We start from the raw sequence: 20,670 nt of genomic DNA, 5'->3' as shown, positions 1-20,670 counted from the left end.
TATTCGCCGGTGTCGCACTCTGCCGGCACCCAACGCAGTGGAACCTCATCTCAGAGCTATACAGCGGAGGGAGGGGTTCCGAATGGAGTTTGAGCTTATGAGCTAGCCTAGGTTAATGGCAAATGGCCTCGCATCACCTTGTATGTGCGTCACCCGAGTGTGGTCTGTCTCACACCAGTCCTCCATCGAACCTAATAACGGATGGGGGAAAATCACTGTCGCTGCTCTACAGGTAGCCTATAGTGCGGAAAGCCTGGTGACGCGAGGTTACTTTCGCTCGCAAGTAGACGCCTTCTCGCAGCTGTTGTTGGACACCTTTGGTCGACCCCGCCTCACATTGTTGCTCATACAACCCGATCAAAACCCTGCAGCCATCATCACAGACATAACGGACACATTTACCCTGCAGCCATCATCACAGACATAACGGACACATTTACCCTGCGGCCATCATCACAGACATAACGGAAACTTATTGAAAAGGGCGGCTAAAAGAAACCATGAAAGACCGCACGCAAGAACTTAGACACGTAAGTTACCGTTTGATTTTTTCATTACCTCAGTTATCAGTTTTGGTAATTGTTTCCACGCACACATTGAAACAATCATGACATTAAATAGCCTATTAAAAGATAATTTGTTTGTTGAATAGTTGGAAATAGGTTGCCCTGTTTGAGCAACAGTTGTGACACATCTGCATAATGTCTACATTTAAGACCTATTATTTTGGACCTAGCCTATTATTATTGGTTTAAGTGAATAAAGTCAACGTGGGATAAAAATAGCCTATGCCCAATCAATCAGTTATTTATGAATACATGATGTTTCTGGTCGCAAAATTTTATGTTTGGGGCTAAATATATAGTGGAACAAATTAGAATATGCACATAGCCTATTAGTTTTAATAATTGGCCTTTGAAGCTATTTATTAGATCTTATCACCCATGGCCCATGGGTGTGTTACTCCACTAATTCATCCCATGAGAGAAGGCTAATCCTAATCCAGTATATTTGGCAACAACAGTGCGCGTATAGACGGTCTTATCTAAAACATCTGTAGTGTTTCAGAGATAACAGCCTACCCCCAGAGTTTAACATGCAAGTGTTCAAATTCTGACAAGATTAGGATTATTATTCTCACTCTACAATAGTTTTTGTTGAGTAGGGTGCGCACCTTCTATCTATCTATCTATCTATCTATCTTTCTATCTATCTATCTTTTCGTGCGTGTGCGTATATATATATATATATATATATATATATATATATATATATATATATATATATATATATATATATATATATATATATATATATATTTTTTTTTTTCATTTATTAACTATTTTGATAAGTGTTAAATGTCTAATTACATGGTAGTCATTGCTATGGAGTTCAGTAACAGCTCTCCCTGTCCCCCTAGCTCTTTACTAAACAGAAAATACATTTTCAGGGTGGAATACCAATTTCATAACTCATGCTGTATATACACTACACAGCATAAACACATGAAGTTGGAAGTGATGGGGAGAAAACAAAAAGCAGACACATTTGATTTGGAACACTATAAAGGTGGAGCTGATACATGGATTTTCCTGATTGGATGAATAGAACCCTGTTACTGTACAACACTCTGTCTAGTGTCTAGTCCAGTGGTTCTCAACCTTTTCAGGCCTTGACCCCCCCAAAATAATCATATGTGAACTGGGGACCCCCCATTTAGTTTGACTTCGTTCCACAGATAAATAGTGAAAATTGAGAAATATCTTCTCAATTTTGGCCTCTTTCTTATATTATTTGACAATTTGGCCAATGTTTTAGTTTGTTGATTACTTTTGATGCAGTATTTGGTCTTTTTCTTTTCTTGAGGTATTAAAAAGGTCTTAAAGTCCTTAAATTGTCACTTCACTGTCATCTGGGGACCCCCAAAAATCATGTGGAGATCCCCCTGGGGGTCCCGACCCACAGGTTGAGAACCACTGGTCTAGTATATAGCAACTTACTATCAGAATATTAACATAAATGTTACCAAAACATCACTTACAGCACCTTTAACATATCCGCAGATGATTCTGTAATTATGTTTAGATGCTTGCCTGACAAGTAGCTATAGCTGCTAGGCCATTTAACTCCTATTTTTCTAACTAATTCTGCTCCTAATGTTGTTGCCGGTTTGAATCCTTCCTATCCTTCCTTTATATTACAATGGCCTTATGGGTGGGCAGATAGTGGAGGTCACAAACATAACATGCTCAATATGGGCACAAAAAGCGTCATAAAAACGTGGCGTCACAAAACAAACGTCACATGCCCACGTCACATGTGTGGCGTCACAAAAAAACAGACTTCACGCAAACACGCATCACAAAAAACAAGGGAACCAGGGGACCTGGTACTGCCAGACCCCTAGTGGTTGAAATCTGAATGGCCGGAAATCTGAATGGCCGACAGAGCACTACTTCACGCTAAGCTTGGCCAATCAAAAAGAGGGACATGTAAGCACCATATATGGACAAAAACGTTGCACCGGGAGGAAAAGAGGAACTCCATAATTGGACAAGACTGGCATGGACAAGACTGGCATGACATCAGTAAAAGGGACCAATATAAGTGGCAGAACACACAATGTAACTTTATTCAACAACACTTGAAGAGGCTGCTTTTATTCACCATTGTCTGTTTGTGAAATGTTGAGGTGGACCGTATGTCAGAAAGGAGGACCAAAACATTGTTTAAATGCTGCTGTTCCCGTGGAACTCGAGATTTACGTCTTTGGAATTTGCATTAACATGAATGACAGTGATCCGATTGAAGTCCATATCTTCAATATATTGTCTTTACGCTGGAGGAAGTTGCCTCCAGTGACGACTGGAAGAGGAGAATGTCCCCTTGTGTGCCACAGATACACAGCTATACTGGTAGAAGATACTATTTACATCTGGGGAGGGAGGCCTTACTGCAACGACAACGTGCTTTATGCATTTGATGTCGACACCCACAGGTGGTTCAAACCCAGGGTTTCTGGGACTGTTCCAGAGGCAAAGTGGGGACACTCAGCCTTTGTCTTGGGGAAGGTCATGTATATCTATGGAGGATCCACCCAGCTGACTAGATACACTAATGACATCTACAAGTTGGACACCACCACATTGGTCTGGTCTTTAATTAACACCAGAGGAACTCCACCACCTGTTTCATCACATCACTCTGCCGCCATCATCGGGACAAAGATGTTTGTATTTGTGGACTACAATAACATCACAGTGTTTAACACAGAGACCAACTGCTGGCTGAACCCACCTTCTATACAGCCTCTCCCAGAAAGACGCTTTGGTCATTTAGCCTTTGCCTACAATGGAGAGCTGTACATATATGGTGGATGCAACAGGAAACACTTGATTGATCTGTGGAAATTCAACTCAGTGACGTTCACCTGGAAGACTGTTCAACTCAAAGGAAACGGCCCTTCTCAGAGGTATATGATGTGCTGTTGCATGGTCGGAGATCGTATCATCCTCTTTGGAGGATACGACACAACCCACACACCCACTGATGGTCTGTACATCTTAGATTTAAGTCCAACACTGAAGACACTATGCAAGCTAGCAGTTATTCACTACGGTGTGGAGCAGTCAGAACTCCCACATGACATCAGGTGGGAACTTGCAGCCATGACTGTAAAAACCACTAGAAAGGTTCACATGCTCAGTGGAGCGCACATCTCTGCCAGCAAGTGTGACCAGTCTGGAGTTTGACTCGGTCGCAGACGGGTGCGACCGACAAACAGGGATGTCTGGTCAAAATAGACTGTTGTGTATTTGTTGCCGGACCCAGGGGGTCTGGCTTACATGAGGCTTTGTACCTGTTTTCTCCATACATGGGCATGGTCACTTTGTCCTTAGGCCCCAGCCATAAAAGTCTGTCCCCCTTTCGTCCATACATGGGCATGTTTTGTACCTGTTTTCTCCATACATGGGCAAAAAACAGGTTTTGGTCACTTTGTCCTTAGGCCCCAGCCATAAAAGTCTGTCCCCCTTTCGTCCATACATGGGCATAGACACAGGCTGACACGTCATGTGAAGTCTGGGTCTGGCAGAACCAGGTCTCCTGGTCTTGTTTCCCTTACAGTCAGATGTGCACTATTAGCCCACGGGTTCTCAACATAGTTTGATACTGTATGCATTAGGCCACAGACCCTTTTTTGCTTTTTACCACTTTTCTTTCCACTTTTCTGTGTGTTATCACTGCTGTTGTATCCTATTGACTCACGTGCCAGTGAGGAGCCCCTGCCGGGAGGACATAGAGCCTCCGTCCTACTCCTCCCGCTCGACACTCCCTGCTGACAGGTTCCATCCCAGCCTGTAGGAATGCATACAGTGACACATATCACCCTTCCTGCCCGGCTTCCCTTCCCCGAACACGGGCCAATTGTGTTTGTATTGAGCTCGACAAAACCGGATGCACCGCGGTGGATTCGAACCCCTAGACTCCATGACGGTGGGCACCACCCGAGCGCCGTACGGACCCCCGTTGTTTTGTTCTTTCTTTTTTTTCTGGGACCCTAATCCAGTGGTTCTCAACCTGTGGGTAGGGGGTCCCCACATGATTTAATGAATTTAATAACTTTTAAGATCTTTTTAATACTTAACACATTGAATGCCAAAAACGGTCCGGACCGTTTTTGAGGGTCCAAACGAGAAGTGCCGAAAACGGTCCGGACCGTTTTTGACCCAATTCTATTTTTATACATGTGGGCCACGTGGGGCGCTAAAACGAAACTTTGACATCACCCAAGCAGTTTCTGAGAAGAAGAGGCTGGATGTGGCTCCATGTCAAAAATCCTTCCGGTCGGCGTTTTCAATGTTATCTCCTTGATTAAAAGCTTAATATCTCCATTTCTTTTTAATGTGGTGGAAACGAGCCGTTTTCGATCGGCGATCACGCTGCAATGGAGGGTCGCGTTGGAAATATTATTTTTCCAGGCGTTAGTCGGGACCCTCCGCCGTCTCGCACGCACGCTTTGTTTACATGCATTTCCGCGTCGGGGCTTCTCACAGCACGAAATGTATAACGCAAGTGGATGGAAGAAATGCTGGCACTCAACGTATAATATTTTAATAAACCTCTGGCACCCAATGTGTTAAAATTAAAAAAAGAAGAAAAATAAAAAGACCCTAACTGAATCAAAAGTAATCAACAAACTATGCTATAAAAACTGGTCAAACTTTGGCCAAATTGTATTCAAATAATATAAGAAAGAGGAAAACATTTTGAAAATAGCCAAGCTTGTAGATCGGCTATTTTCACAATATTTGTCTGTGGAAAGTGCTTGTCAGGGTGGGGAGTCCCCAGTTCAAATGTGATCATTTTGTCAAAAATCACACCCAGTTTGAGGGTTGCATGTGTAGCAATTCTCTATTTTAGTTTTAGTTTTTTTTTTAATCTATTTCTATTTATTTATTTTTATATCTGAATAGATTTTTGAATTCATCATCTTATTGTCTCCGCCAGGCCGAAAGGCATTGCGAGAGAGTATGTTTTGCACCCTGTCCGTCCGTCCGTCCGTCCGTGTTTGTGTGTGTGTGTCCGTCCGTGTTTGTCCGTCCGTCTGTGACCAGCTAATCCGCGTTGGCTTGATCGCAGCGAAACTGTGCACACACACTCCCTGGATGCCAATTCAGAACCTCTGCCCCAGATTTTTCACATGGGCCTGTTATAGCGCCACCAGGAGGCCGCTGTTTGCAAAACAAATTTGTTGACAGTACTCCTACAGATTTTGTCCAAAGTCACAAAAATAAATACACAGAATAATAGTCATTAAACGAAACAGGTTTTTCAGATTTTTCATATTCCATCCTGATTGGCTAAGAATGGCTTCCAATGTTTGCAGGAGTGCTCCGCTTAGAACAAAATGCCTCAAATCATGAACACAGCATGCAATTTCCGTGAAATGTTACACGTATATTCCGACTAGGCCGAGGAAGAAATGCCACTTCAAGTTTTTTAAATCATCCTCATGGTGGTGCTATGACAGGCCGATTCGTGTTTTTATCCGTAACTGCACCGATCTGTTTACAACTTTGTAGGTGCACTCCCTAGAGGCCATGTATCCACATTTAACTCGTTACACGTGATCTCTATAGTCATGAGATCAAGACGGATCTGTTTGATTTTTCATATTCCATCCTGATTGGCTAAGATTGACATCTAAAGTTTGCAGGAGTGGCCCGTATTGAACAAAATGCCGTAAATTATGAACGCAGTGTCCGATTGCCGTGAAACTTTGGAAGCACATTCACATTACGTTGAGGAAAGAATGCCAGTCTTTCAACATTGCCCTATTATAGCGCCTCCAGGAGGCCGATTTTTACAAAACTATTATTCCATTTCATCACGCAAACCGGTACACATTATCTCTAATAGTCAAGTGATCAAGACGGATCAGTCCGATTTTTCACATTCCATCCTGATTGGCGAATTCAGAACATTGCTGGCCCAGACTAAACTACCTGACCTGGCGGAGACCTCACTTTTTCCTAGTTATCATTATTATTATTAAACATTTTGTCCGTGTGCATATTTAGAATGAGTGACCGCCCGTCTAATTCAGTTCAATAGACAGGTGGCACCATCTTTACTTTAAATGGTGTGACATCAAGTTCTCTTTTTATATAGGCACATGTATGCATGCTGTATACAGAATTACGGGGTCCCCCAGGGCTCTATACTTGCTCTATACTTTTCCCCTTTACACCAAATCTACACCGAAAATAGCCTGTTGTCACAAAATATTCGCCCCAGAATATGATGCTAGGGTTCATATGGTTAAATAATGTCTGTTTTGCCATACACATCTCTCAGGTACCCTGGCACATACAGTACACTGAGCACAAAGCCACAATGTCCTGGGTTTGAATCATGTTACACCAACTCTCTATCCTTCACTGTTCTACACTGCTACATCCTCACTGTTCATTTGTATGTTTACTCTCTCAGAGTTACATTAAGCCTCAGGGTTTATGCTGTGATACTGACATACCTTAAAACCATTACGTGATACATACCTTAAAACCAGGGACCTGGTACTGCCAGACCCCTAGTGGTTGAAATCTGAACGGCCGGAAATCTGAATGGTTTCTAAACTACGTCACGCTAAGCTTGGCCAATCAAAAAGAGGGACATGTAAGAAAACGTTTTCGTCCATATATGGACGAAAAGGAGGGCAAAAGGGGACCGACAAAGCCTCATGTAGGCCTGACCCCCTGGGTCTGGCAAACACATGTGTTTTTAACAAGTTCTTAAAACCATCAACTGACTCAGCATTTTTTATCGCCAAAGGCAGAGTGTTCCACAATGTAGGAGCAACTGCAAAGGCCCGGTCAAGGCCCGGTCAACTGCAAAGGCCCGGTCACCCTTAGTTTTAAGTTTGGTCGCGGGTATATCCAGAAGGCCTTTGTCAGAGGACCTGAGAGATCTCACATTGGGCTTTGAGTGCAGTAAGTCCGTGATATAAAGTGGGGGGAGCCCATGTAGTGCTTTGTAAGTTCTTGAAATGATTTTAAAATCAATTCTAGCCTTAATGGGCAGCCAGTGAAGTGCTGCCAATACTGGTGTTATATGTGCTCTACGATTGGTGTTGGTGAGAATTCTGGCAGCGGTATTCTGTACTAGTTGTAGTCGATGAATAGAGGAATGGCTCAGGGAAGTATAGAGTCCATTACAGTAGTCAAGACGGGAAGAGACAAAGGCATGTATGCTTTTTTCCAGGTCTTGAGAAGTAAGGATTGGTTTGATTTTTGCAATATTGCGTAAATGATAGAAACAAGACTGGGTAACCTTCTTTACATGGAACTCGAAGTTCATGTGGTTGTCAAAAAAGACACCTAGGTTCTTTGCATTCTGTGACACGTTGGATGCCAGAGAACCAAGGGACAGCTATTGCATTAGAAATACTCTCCGGGCCTATAATGAGGATTTCTGTTTTGTCTGCATTGAGCTGTAGGAAGTTTTGTGCCATCCAGTTTTTGATTTCTGTTAAACAGTCACGCATGATTGTGATTTTGCTGAGGTCATTTTGCTTAAAAGACAGATACAACTGTGTATCATCAGCATAGCAATGATAAGAAATACCTTCAAAACTGTTTATAAGAGCACCAAGGGGTAGCATGTAGAAGGAGAACAATACTGGACCAAGGATGGAACCCTGGGGGACCCCAAAGGTCAAGGGAAATGAGGAGGAAACGAAGTTGTCGATAGCGACAGCCACGCTTCTCCCTGACAGATAGGAGGAAAACCATTCCAAAGCCAACCCAGTGAAGCCCACCCACTGTTGGAGCCTATTGAGAAGGATGGAGTGGTCTATGGTGTCGAATGCTGCACGTAAATCCAGCAGCAGCAGCACTGAACACTCACCAGCATCGGCCCTCATAATGATGTCACTGGGAACTCTAAGGAGTGCAGTTTCAGTGCTGTGTTTTTGACGAAAGCCTGACTGAAATTTGTCAAATATATTATTGTTATTGAGGAATAGTAAGAGTTGGTTACAGACAACTTTTTCCAAGACCTTTGAAATGAACGGGCGTTTAGAGATTGGTCTGTAATTGCCGTGGATTAGTGGATCAAGGCTTGTTTTTTTCAGGAGCGGTTGAATAATTGCATGTTTGAAGTGATGGGGCACACAACCAGAGGATATAGAACTGTTAATGATAGACACAATGTAAGGGCTTAGGCTATTAAAGACAGCTTTTAAGAGTGAGGTTGGAATAGTGTCAACAGGACTAGAGGAGTGATTCATATGGGAGATAATTGGTGTAAGTCAGATCATCCAAGGAGATCGTGTTTAACTGGCACAGTGAGGAGGATGGTCAGCTATGTTTATACTAGGCGGTGTTATCTTGGACCTTATATTGTCAACTGTGTCTATAAAAAATGATAAGAATTGTTCACAGTCATCATCAGAGAAGACAGGAACTGGGGGGGGAGCTGGGTTAACAAGAGTGTTAATGACAGCAAAAAGAGCTTTTGGCTTATTTTTGTTGAGGTCGATCAAGTTGGAAAAATATGTAGATCTTGCATTATCAATTTTCTGATTAAAGGCAGACAGAAGATCCTTCATGTGGATGAAGTGGACTTTTTCCAGTGACGTCTACCTTTCTGCATTCCCCTTTTAGGCTGCGGATGTGGAGGACAAACATAGATTATTAAAATGGCAGACGAGGTCGTTGGTATCAGTTGGAACTGTCACATCCTTGCTAAGGTCTGAGAAAATAGAGGAGAATTTTTCAGCAGAGCAGCTGTTGAGAGTACGACAGCAGATTGAACATTTGGTGGGTTGAGTCTCGGCAATAAAATCTATATTAAAAAGAATATATTTGTGGTCCGAGAGGAAGAACTCACCCACACGTAGAGTACTGAGGTTCAGACCCAGCGTAAAGACCAGGTCCAATGTGTGACCATGGTCATGCGTCGGCCCATACATGCTGAGTTAGATTTAATGATTGGGTGATACTAATAAACTCATTAGCTGAGTTGTCGGAGGGATTATCAATATGAAAGTTAAAGTCACCTGTCAGCACCAAGTTATCAAGTTTCATAACAACAGAGGATAAAAATTCAGAACATTCTGTTAAAAACTTGCTTTTAGAGTCTGGTGGGCGATAGCACAATAAGATAAAGAGAGGATTAGCAGATCCATTCCTAACTAGGAGTGCTTCAAAAGTATTAAAATTATCAGTGCCCACAGAGCGGCAAGCAAACTGTTTAGAAAATACAGCCGCTAAACCACCTGCACGGCCCGACATCCTAGGAGCATTAATAACACTGCAGGCAGCGGGACAGAGCTTATTCACGGTTACATTGTCTTTGTCTTTCAGCCAAGACTCTGTTAAAAACAAAAAATCAAGGTGCTGAGTCCCTGAAAATGAAGGGCTTGTTACAGGCTGACCTGGCATTAATTAAGGCCATTTTGAATGGAACAGACTTAATGGGGGGAAAAAAGCTATGTAGGCAGTAGAGATGCGCGGATGGGTTTTTTTGTCACCCAAATCCGCGTTAACAAGTTCATTATCCATCCGCCATCCACCCGCGGTAATTATATCATCCTATTTATAGATCCGCACCAACCGCACCAAATAATTGTTATTTTCCTGACGTTAGTTTTCTTATAAACAATGTCACTCACCACTGTCGCGATGCAGTGACTGTATACAATCCACAACCATGGTAACTACAAGCGCACGTCTTCATTCAGTTCATTGAGTTACTTTCGCTTTCAACCACTTTGTTGCCATGTCGGCTTTTAATAAGCTTTTTAACGCACACAGTGAAATTTAGTGCTTTTTAAAAGCTATTATAGGTCTATAGATTGATATCATTAATTTAATTCCCGCATTATTTCACCCGCGGTTTATCCAATATTAATTAATAATTATATTTGATTGACCCAAATCCACCCAAACTGCGGTTAACTGCGGCAACCGCGGCTAAAACCGCGATCCGCGCATCTCTAGTAGGCAGGGGATGTGAGTGAGGTTTGATGGAGTGACTGTGCGAGGGCCGGGGTGATGTTGTTGAGTGAAGAGTGTCTGGTCTTGAACAGGAATGGAGGACAGAGGGCAGACGAGGGATATGGAAACAGCATGACTCAAAGGGAGATGCTCATGATTATCGCAAGGTGAAACTACTGTGGTGGGATCATGCTGGGGTGCATGTCACTTAGATTTGAAAGCAATGAACTGAATGTAGTAGTTAACCACTTAAACCCCATATGGTTGACCGAAGTCCCTCAGGGGTTTATGCAAGGATATTTTCTCTTTTCTGTTATTGTGGGGAAAGCTTTCGCTGAAAATAGCTGATCGACAAGCTCACAACGAGTTGCAATGAAACGTGTGAGTTTGTCGATCAGCTATTTTCTGCAAAAGCTTTCCCCACAATATGAATGATGGGGTTTAAGTGGTTAAAAGCTTGGTGCCTTTTGAATTAAGGTGCAGGCCATTTATTATAGTTAATGTATACTTAATGTATTACTTTATTATTAGATGACTATTTCTATGCATTTGATGTATTATCTTGTGTTGTCCTTGCTTATACTGTAAATCGCTCCGGATTAAGAGCGTCTGCTAAATGCCTAAACTGTAAATTGTGTGTGTGTTTGTGTGAGAGAGAGAGAGAGAGATCTTGACTGAGCTGCCCTGAGTCTCATACGAGAGACAGGCCGTTGTCAGAGCTGCGTAAGTGGTGATTAAACCAGGGAGGGGAACAATCACACCTGCCTCACTTCTCAGCAGAGAGAGAAAGCGAGCTATGAATTGGCCCCAGGGGTGGCATTGATTTGGCCTTCCCTACACAGCCCCTGTAAATTGTGTGTCTGTGTTTATGTGGGTCCATGTATGTTAGCAAGATGTGTTTCTCATAGCTTAGCTTGTCATGTTGAGATGTTGATCAGTCGAGATGTTGTCAGAGTCAAGAAGAGAAATGTTGACAAAGCACCAAATATATGGTTCAATTACCTAGCCACCAGGTTAAAATGGCTTCCATCTGATTGAGCGGGGGGGGGGGGGGGGGGGGGGCATGAACACTGCCCCCCCCCCCCCCCCCCCCCCTGTGTGTGTGTGTGTGTGTGTGTGTGCGCGCGTGTGCGTGTGTGCGTGTGCGTGTGCGTGTGTGTGCGTGCGTGCGTGCGTGTGTGCTTGTGTGTGTCTACTAGTGATGTGCGGGTCGGGTTTTTTCATGACCCGCCCCGCCCCGCCACGGAACCCAACCCGCCTCAACCCGCCCCGCGAACCCATATATAAATCTATGGCTCAACCCGCCCCGCGACCCGCGGTGGGAATATATATATATATATTATATAGCGCTCTTTTAAGTACCCAAAGTCGCTTTAAATGTCTACAGTAGCACAACATTTTCATGGGCTAAATAAACAAGCATGTTGTTCAAAATAGGTTTTTTTTTTTGCGTGTGAGAGCGGCTGACCCGCTCACCCGCAGCCCGCATAATTGCCTCTGAAATCCTGACTCGACCACCCGCGACCGGGTTACGGGTCGGCCCGCTCATCACTAGTGTCTACAGCTCAAGTACTACAGTCCAAACATGTTCATAAAGCTACATTATCTCTAATCTCTCAATAACTGATATGGTCATATGTCCACCTTCTTCTCCTGTTCTCACTCTCCCTGTTGGCCCAGGAATTATTTAGTGACAGATGGCCAGATATGATGCGCAAGTTGCATTTGTCAACTTCCCTCAAGCTCATACCTACCAACGTAGCCCAAGACATACTGATGAGGTTATTACAGATTTCATACTCCACAGGGGTTGTCAATCAATCAAAAGTGATTGTTTATCATTTGATGACAGTGGGTTCTTTTTTACCTCCTGTCTCATGAATGCTCCACCCTTTTTTTCTATGATGACTTCATCTATCGCTCTCTTTCATGTTTATTATTGCCCCTCCTATTCTCTACCCTAGCCTGGTAAACCATCCCGTCGCGTGAATTCACATTATCATGTATTTTCTGCAGACCGGTCTGGCCCTAAGTATATGGGCGTCAGGCTATGTGACCATCCGTTTCTTAATAGCTCTCTCTTTTCGTTCATCCTCTCGGTAACGATAACTTCCTCCATTGTTTGTGATGTTCTGCTGGTGATTCACAATGAATCAGATGGACCCCTGTCCCCCTCAAATCCATTCTTCCTCATTTCCTTTCTGGTGGAACCTTGTTAGAAAGTGTGTGTGAGTGTGCGTGTGAGTGTGCGTGTGCGTGTGCGTGTATGTGTGTGTGTGTGTGTGCGCGCACATGCACGCGTGTGTGTTGAGTGACACATTAACTAAAAGGATCAATGTAGATCCCTAACCCAAAGGCTTGTGTGTGTGTGTCTGTGTGTACAGGTTTGTGTTTGTGTGCCTCTTCAACTCTCCTGCCCTTTGACATTTCATAATCCATTTGTTTCTTTTTCTTTACTTTAGTTCTCTTGCCTTATTTGTTTTGCCTCTTTTTAATTCCTCTTTGGATTTATTTGATGTCTTTTATCTCCAGATCATCTGTTCTTGACCTCCTCCTAGCTCTCAGATTTGATGTTTGATGAAGGAAACATATGGTTGTTGTTGTCCGTGAAATGAACAGAGAGAGCCTATTGCCTAATCTTTGAGGTGCCATGGTTCTATTTCCCCTACACATGGTTCTAAACATGATCATAGGGTATTATTATTAGCCTACATAAGGAAGAAGAACCTTTTTTTTTTTAAAGTGTACAGTAAGTGTTGAAATTATATTTGTATGTGGACACACCCACCAGTTCATTAAGTATACCTGGTTCTCACCTTAGCACCTCCTCCACCACCTTAGCACCACCCACCTGTCCTAGTCCCTCCTCCTCCTCATGCCCACACCTGTTGTGTTATGATAATGAGGGGGAGGGTATATTTTTACTGTCACTAAAGGGCTGTTTTTCTATTGGCACGTTTGACCCTCAAGGTTTCAGCCTCCAGGTAGAAACTCAAAATAGTCAGAGAAGACACAAAACACCATAAAAACACCACCAGGGGGCTTAATGAAGTTCTATCAACCTCATAGACACATGAAAAACTGAAAAAGTGCAAAACCATGGCACCACCTCTTTAAGTATACCTGATTGGTACCTTAGCACCACCCACCTTACCCAGCCCCCCCCCCCCCCCCCCATAAACATTTTAGCAACAGAAATCATGTATGGGGGTCCCTGGCACGAAATATTTTCAGATGGGGGTCCACGGACAAATACATTAATTTGGGAAACAAAGAGAAGTACAACACCCTTCAGCCAGTTAAAGGTAGAAGCAGGCATGCAATGCTCATTTGGTATGTTCTTGCACTCTATTTCACATCGCTTAACACATACACTGCAAGTCACACAATGGACAATTGATATGCATCTAGGCTTATTCCTATGTTAATTCACTAGGTGTGAGTCGGGAGCCGTTGAAAACTTTGTTGAGGTGTGAATGTAAAGTAGTTTTAAATCTATGCGTGTGCCTGCGCGTGCTCCTGGTCAAATAGGTTCATGCACGGCGTGCAAGGCCGTCCTGTGAGCATTGCACCCCTGGGTAGAAGGGCTCGGTGCTCAACAGGGACAACTTGAATAAGAAATAAAAAATTCAAAAATGCCTTAGTTTGACTCTGAGGAAGACGTAAGTCTAAATGTCAGTCAACCCTGCAAAATAATAAAACGTGCAGACCCAGTTGAGTGCTCCAGTATTCTATTTGGGTAGTTCTTTCTTACTTTAATGTGGGGGTCCTTGACATGACAAAGTCTGAGAAAAACTGGTCTACAACAGCTCTGACAGCTGGGTACCGACAGTCTTTACACATTATTTGATATGGCACTGGACATCTACAACAGCAAACAAGCACTTCACAGCCTTTATGTATTAATGCTGTTTCAAATGATACAGTAACTCAGGGGTTTCGTACAGAAGCGATAGAATACAGTATGGGAGCTGATATAAAACATCTCACTGTGCTCTCATTTTGTACATTCATTAGAGCCATCTCCACCATTATTTCCTCGAGAATACACACATTTTCACCTAGTAGGAATACTTTATATCTAAGTCGAAACGTGGAATATTCGTCTTGTGTTTATTATTGAAAAAATGTTAAGTCTCCAACTAGCTCTGGCGACCCAAACGGTGGTTGAAACGCTATGACTTGAGTTGGTCCCGCGTCTGTAAGATCCGGTGAAGCAAATGTCAATTTCCTGCCTTCTTCTGAGCAGTGTATGAAAAATATATAGGTAGTCCCGGTATCTTACAGACGCCTGTAGTTCCTCTGTGATGTGCGCCGCACCCCAAGGTACTTGAAACTGTCCCCCGTTGTTCGTGAGAGGTGTGTAAGAGACCACTGCCTCTGTTTACAGAAGTCCAGGATCATCTCCTTGGTCTTTCCAATGTTCAGGAAGAGGCACCGTACCGAATGATGACTGTCCTCGTTATCATGTGTGCTAGATGAGAATTTATCTGGGGGCAATTGTTTTTGTTATGACTCTCATTGACTTGTACATCATGATCCGACAACATTCACATACACACGTTTATCAACACAAAACAGATTGCATTAATGAGCCATGAAATGAGTGTGACCAATCCTCTCGGATTTCACCAGAGACCTGTCTGCCTTTTTGCAAAGGTAGTGACAGTAACACAGACTCCCAGTATTTACTGTTGGCGAGCATGCAGTGTTTGCGTAATAGTTATTTATTAAATGCATGAACAGATCGCCTATTCAACAGATAAGCACCACACCATCTATAGACGTGCACCAGTGGGTTACACTCTGTAACCGTGGCTCACATATCACAGTTCAATCCGGGAACGCATCTCTGTCATTTTAGATTTCTTTGGCTATTCAAAAATAGCAGATCTACAAGCTCATAGCGCGGCACTCTGTGCTGCGCTGTGAGCTTGTAGATCTGCTATTTTTGAAAAATCGTAAAAATGTGTGCAAATCTTTGCATATATGTTTTTTAAAGCGAACATTTGTAACTCAAATCTTTGCTTCTGGGGGTCCCTGGAACAAAATACTTTACAAATGTTCGCTTTAAAAAATATGCATTCAAAGATTTGCATACATTTTCACGATATTTTTTTTTTTTGCAGATCTACGAGCTCATGGTGCGGCACTGTGTGCCTCGCTATGAGCTTGTAGATCTGCTGTTTTTGAATAGCCAAAGAAATCTAAACAAGAACGAAATGACAAAAGTCATATTCTACCAGGTGCTCTGTGTGTGTGTGTGTGTGTGTGTGTGTGTGTGTGTGTGTGTGTGTGTGTGTGTGTGTGTGTGTGTGTGTGTGTGTGTGTGTGTGTGTGTGTGTGTGTGTGTGTGTGTGTGTGTGTGTGTGTGTGTGTTTTCATAGACCTGATTACTTGTTTTTCGGATTGCTTGTTTCTCGCCAAACCTGGCAACATTGAACGCGACGGTAAACGCTGATAGTTCCCTGAGGCAGCAGCAGTGCAACTTGCACTGTCTGCAACTGTTGCAGTGTGAATGAGGGGAGCGGAGGGCGGTTACTGCGGAGGACAGGCCGTCTCCCCATTGGCTTAAAGGACGGGCCGACGGAGAAGTGTCCCCATTGGCTTAAAGGAGTGAAGGACAGCCATGACAGCCAACGATGAATAGGTGGCGACTAGGTGTCGAATGATGACGATTAGTCTGACTGTTTGTAGACTCAGGCGCTCTTCGAGCACCTGGTAAAAATTACACAGATGCGTTCCCGGTCTTAACGGGTTAAGGCCTTGAGATGTAGTTAAACACAAATCATGTTTGACCTCATTAGGACCTCCTTTAGTAACTCAATCCATCATTTTCTGGTGCTCATGTCAGAGTGGAAAATGAATAACAAACATTGATGATGAAACATCTCTAGAAGCCAGGGGGGCTTCTTGAGATGTAAAATACCAACTGTCCTGATCTCTCTGTCACACTTTGATTCCCTCTTCCCCTCCATGTGAGTTCTCTTTTCATCTGACATGTTATCTCTGTCTTTTCTTTTTTTCTGACCATCCTGAATCCCCCACCCCCCCTGCCCCCCCTCTCGTTCTTTATACCCTCTTCCATTCCTCCACATCATTCTCTCTCATCTTATTTTCCTCGTCTCTATAATTGCGTTAATGGGTCATTGGCACTGTCATCATGATCCTTCATGGTCAGTGAGTCACAGGGTGGGTTGCTGTGAGAATATATATTCCACAGGGGAAGAGGGACAGCCCGTGGGGATGGAAAACGCCATGGCAGGCAAAGCGACAGTGCTTCTCTTTTCCCTGCCTGTGGTCTGTCATTAGGGTTAAATTGAGGCTTTATACGAGATCTCCTCACTCAGTCCCACCAGCGCTGTCGGCAGGCGCAGACCTCCCGTGCAGCTCTGTAGTCTCACCCAGAACAGACTGTTAGGAACAAATAAACGACTCCATGAATATCCCCATCAGCATGCGAGATAAGCGTTCACGTGTGAACTTAGCTGCTGGCAAAATGCCAAACCTGGAACCTCTTTTTTTGATTTTTGATTTTATTTTGAGCTGAGGCTGTGGTGGGGGACTAGGATGACCCAGGGGCAGATAAAAGAAAGATAGATAGAAGATGGGCTGTGGGGGGGGGAAAGAGAGATTGAATGAAGAGGATCGGATGATATTGGATCAATGAAGGCGAGGTCGGTCTTGACAAAGGGTAGATGAAGGGTGAAGATGAGGGTAAAGACAAAGTGAAGGAGGGAGAAGAGAAAGCCAGTCAGAGGTAATCGAGTCCATGTTGTGTGGGCTAGCTAACAAGATTGTGCAGAGAAGCAGAGTACGGAGGCAGAAGGAGAGAGAGAAGGAGAGCGGTAGGACAGAAAGATGGGCGGGGAGAATGGGAAAGAAAGGGAAAGTTAATTAAAGCTAAGTTGAGAATCGTTGGGAAAAGGAAATTAGGGTGTATGCGTTACACATGTATGCGCAAACACACAACTGCACAGTTTCACAGATTGATAGATGTGGTGGCAGTGTGGTGGTACCTGAGACAGTGATGTGCTGTATCTACTGAACACTTCCAAGTGGCAGGCTAGACTGTCCTTCAAATGTTCAGATTTGCAAGGACAAACAGAAGAGATAAGCTCTCCGGGCAGAATTTCCAAATGTCTTTTTCTTTTCTCAGGGACATTTGAAAAACGATATGCTTTGTATTTTTGGTCCTTGTGCGTATTTGAGAGCTGCTTATTCTGTTAACAGTGTTAAATCCTTATTTTCCATTAGTCAGTCAGCCTACAAGTCCTGCAGTCAGACAGTTGGCATGCCCAGTTCATTGGGAGAGTTTACCAACAGCGCAGTGACATGCATAACTCAGAAGCTGTCGTCTTCTCCTAGCCTAACTGAGCAGATTCAATCCTGTGTAATAGGTATTGTTGCCATTACTAATTGACCTCATACAACTATCATGTTTTTGGTGTGTGTGTGTGTGTGTGTGTGTGTGTGTGTGTGTGTGTGTGTGTGTGTGTGTGTGTGTGTGTGTGTGTGTGTGTGTGTGTGTGTGTGTGTGTGTGTGTGTGTGTGTGTGTGTGTGTGTGTGTGTGTTCTCTACACACACACACGTCACACACATGTCATTTCTAATTGGACCTGCTTGAAGCTGCTTGGATTGTCCGCCACACAAAGCTATGGGAAATAATGTCTGCTTTGATATGGAAAGGAAGGATGATGAAGCAGGATTCTATTAGCCTGGCATTGGCCAGACTGATAACGTGGATTCACTCTCACCTCCCGGTATCAGTCTGGACTTCGGCCCATAGGGAGCGAGTATGAGAAATCAGAAAATGATCGGGCCAATCAGTGACTGCGTCCATACACGTACAACAGTGAAAAGCATCAAAATCATTCTCAGATTTCTCATACTCGCTCCCTATGGGCCGAAGTCCAGACTGATACCGGGGAGGAACGTGAGAGTGAATCCACGTTATCAGTCTGGCCAATGCCAGGCTATAGGATTCTATATGGACACGATCGTCTTCTTTACTCTCTCCCCTAGCTTTCTGATCTATTTTCAGATTGTCTTTGAATGTGTGTAGGGTTTGAAAATAGGGTACATACTAAATGTTCACGATTTCATTCACACAAACATAATCTATTACGCATACACTTGACCACTCTGTCCTCTGACTGAACTTGCCATAAGCTGTACTGTATCTTACAGTACCTAAGGGAGAGATGGCATAGTGAAGCAAAGTTGAGTCTGCACTTAAACCAGTTTGTATCCATCCCATTCTATTGCCTTAGATATCTGTTGCTTCTTCTCTTTGCGTGAACCTTAGAAAGGACTTTGCTTGCTACATGAACTGTATTTATTGATTGCTCTTTCTCTTTGCTTACTCTATGCTGGGCTGGCAGGGTGCCAAGAGCAACTCTTTAATCTAATAAACCGTACATAATCAGACCACCACTCCTGCCACGCTCTTTAATCCAAGTGTGAGTCTCAGAGGGGGAGAGCAGTTATGATGAGTTATTATCGCCTACGGGGGCCATACAGTATTATGCCTATAGTGTATGTATGCCTATCTGCATTCTCCACAAACATGTTATCTACATGTGTGGGAATGTGCATGCGTGCTTGTGTCTGACTCAGAGCATCTGCTTTGTGTGGAGAGACCAGTCCAAATGAATTGGGTGAGGGAAGAGTGAACACCAAGCCTTATTTTCCCTGTCTCTGGTTCTGCAGGGGTGCTTCTTGCTTAAGGCTTTTCTGTTGCACTCCAGAGCGAAGCCCGCTAATTACCTGTAGCCCCTATGTCGCTCTGTGGAAGCAGAACCCATGCACACTCTCCCCCCCTTTTCCTTTTCCTTGGCTTGTTTAATTTGTCTTTGGATAGTACAGCGAAGTAATGGGGAGGGTGAGGTAATGACATGCAACACGAGTTTTCAGCTGAATAAAACTCAAGACGGTGCTCTGCCTGGGAGCTAGAATGAATAAAGACACCAAGGTTTCATCAGTGAAAAAAACAAGCATAAAAGTAATTGAGGATATTAATTCATTGCAGAGTGAAAACGGTCCGACACACAGGCACCAGCACTTCCAGGTATACAGACAGTGAGAGCAGAATGTAATAAAGGTCACAATAAAAAAAAAATCCATATGACAAATACAACGGCATTCATAATCAGCGCACGTTCACACATGATACTGTACCTAAATTAAATGTATAGCACTAGTAAATTGCAGGCATTTCAAGCAAATGTGAACCGGGTTTTAGTAGTTGCCAATTCCCCCATGCATACAGTGTACAGGCCCTGTCACTGCCGATATCCACCTGTTGTCCTGGGGAGGGTGTCGACAACCACGTCTCCTCCGATACACATGGATTTCGTCAGCCGCTTCTTTTCATCTGACAGTGAGGAGTTTCACTGGGAGGGAGAAATCCATGCGTAGGAACACACTATCCCTCCGATTTCTGCTCCCTGTTGAACGGAACAACCTGTAGTCACTAGTGCAATGACAGTGAATGCCCTCCCCTGTTGGCTTCCCACCTGCAAACATTGCCAATTGTGTTAGTGGAGTGCCCGGCACTGTGGGGGAACATTGTTCAATGTACTCATGTCACATTAATGTGCTCATATCATGTTGACGTTGTTCTCTCTCTGTGTGTGTGTGTGTGTGTGTGTGTGTGTGTGTGTGTGTGTGTGTGTGTGTGTGTGTGTGTGTGTGTGTGTGTGCGTGTGTATAAGGAGACAACCGGGAAGGAGACAACCGAGCAGGAGACAACCGAGCAGGAGGATGAGGTGGCTGTGGGCATGGAGAAGGGTTTCATGGATGAATTCTTTGAGCTGGTGAGACTTTCTCTCTCTCTCTCTCTCTCTCTCTCTCTCTCTCTCTCTCTCTCTCTCTCTCTCTCTCTCTCTCTCTCTCTCTCTCTCTCTCTCTCTCTCTCTCGCTCCCACTGACCCATTTTGTGGGCTAGTAGTACACTCATATTTTACCATCCGTTTTGTAGAGCACAGCATCATTAGCATGGGCATCATTCCCATGCTAATGATGAATCTATTAGTGTTGGTTTTTCAGAATTCTGTGATCGATCTTTTGCCATCTCTGTCCTCTGGGGAGCATTGATATGATTTATAGCTAATCGATGTTGTTGCTTGTGTGGAGTGGATCGTTGGGTGTTTTATTTCATTTCAA

General features: G+C 43.7%; 1 protein-coding gene across 1 annotated transcript in view; it reads left to right on the top strand.

Annotated features, from left to right (window-relative positions):
• Positions 1-392: 392 nt before the first annotated feature.
• Positions 393-20,670, top strand: part of stx1a (syntaxin 1A (brain)) — a gene marked incomplete at its 3' end in the record, with an annotated part of 67,000 nt that continues 46,722 nt past the window's right edge. The window contains exons 1-2 of the mRNA XM_080429149.1: positions 393-530; positions 20,220-20,321. Of these exons, the coding sequence (XP_080285275.1) occupies positions 501-530; positions 20,220-20,321 (132 nt within the window). The 5' untranslated portion in view covers positions 393-500. The remainder of the gene's footprint in view (positions 531-20,219; positions 20,322-20,670) is intronic.

The sequence above is a fragment of the Gymnoscopelus braueri genome, assembly GCF_963280865.1.
Source record: "Gymnoscopelus braueri genome assembly, chromosome: 5".
Taxonomy (NCBI): Eukaryota; Metazoa; Chordata; class Actinopteri; order Myctophiformes; family Myctophidae; genus Gymnoscopelus; species Gymnoscopelus braueri.
This window is presented reverse-complemented; position numbering and strand designations above follow the sequence as displayed.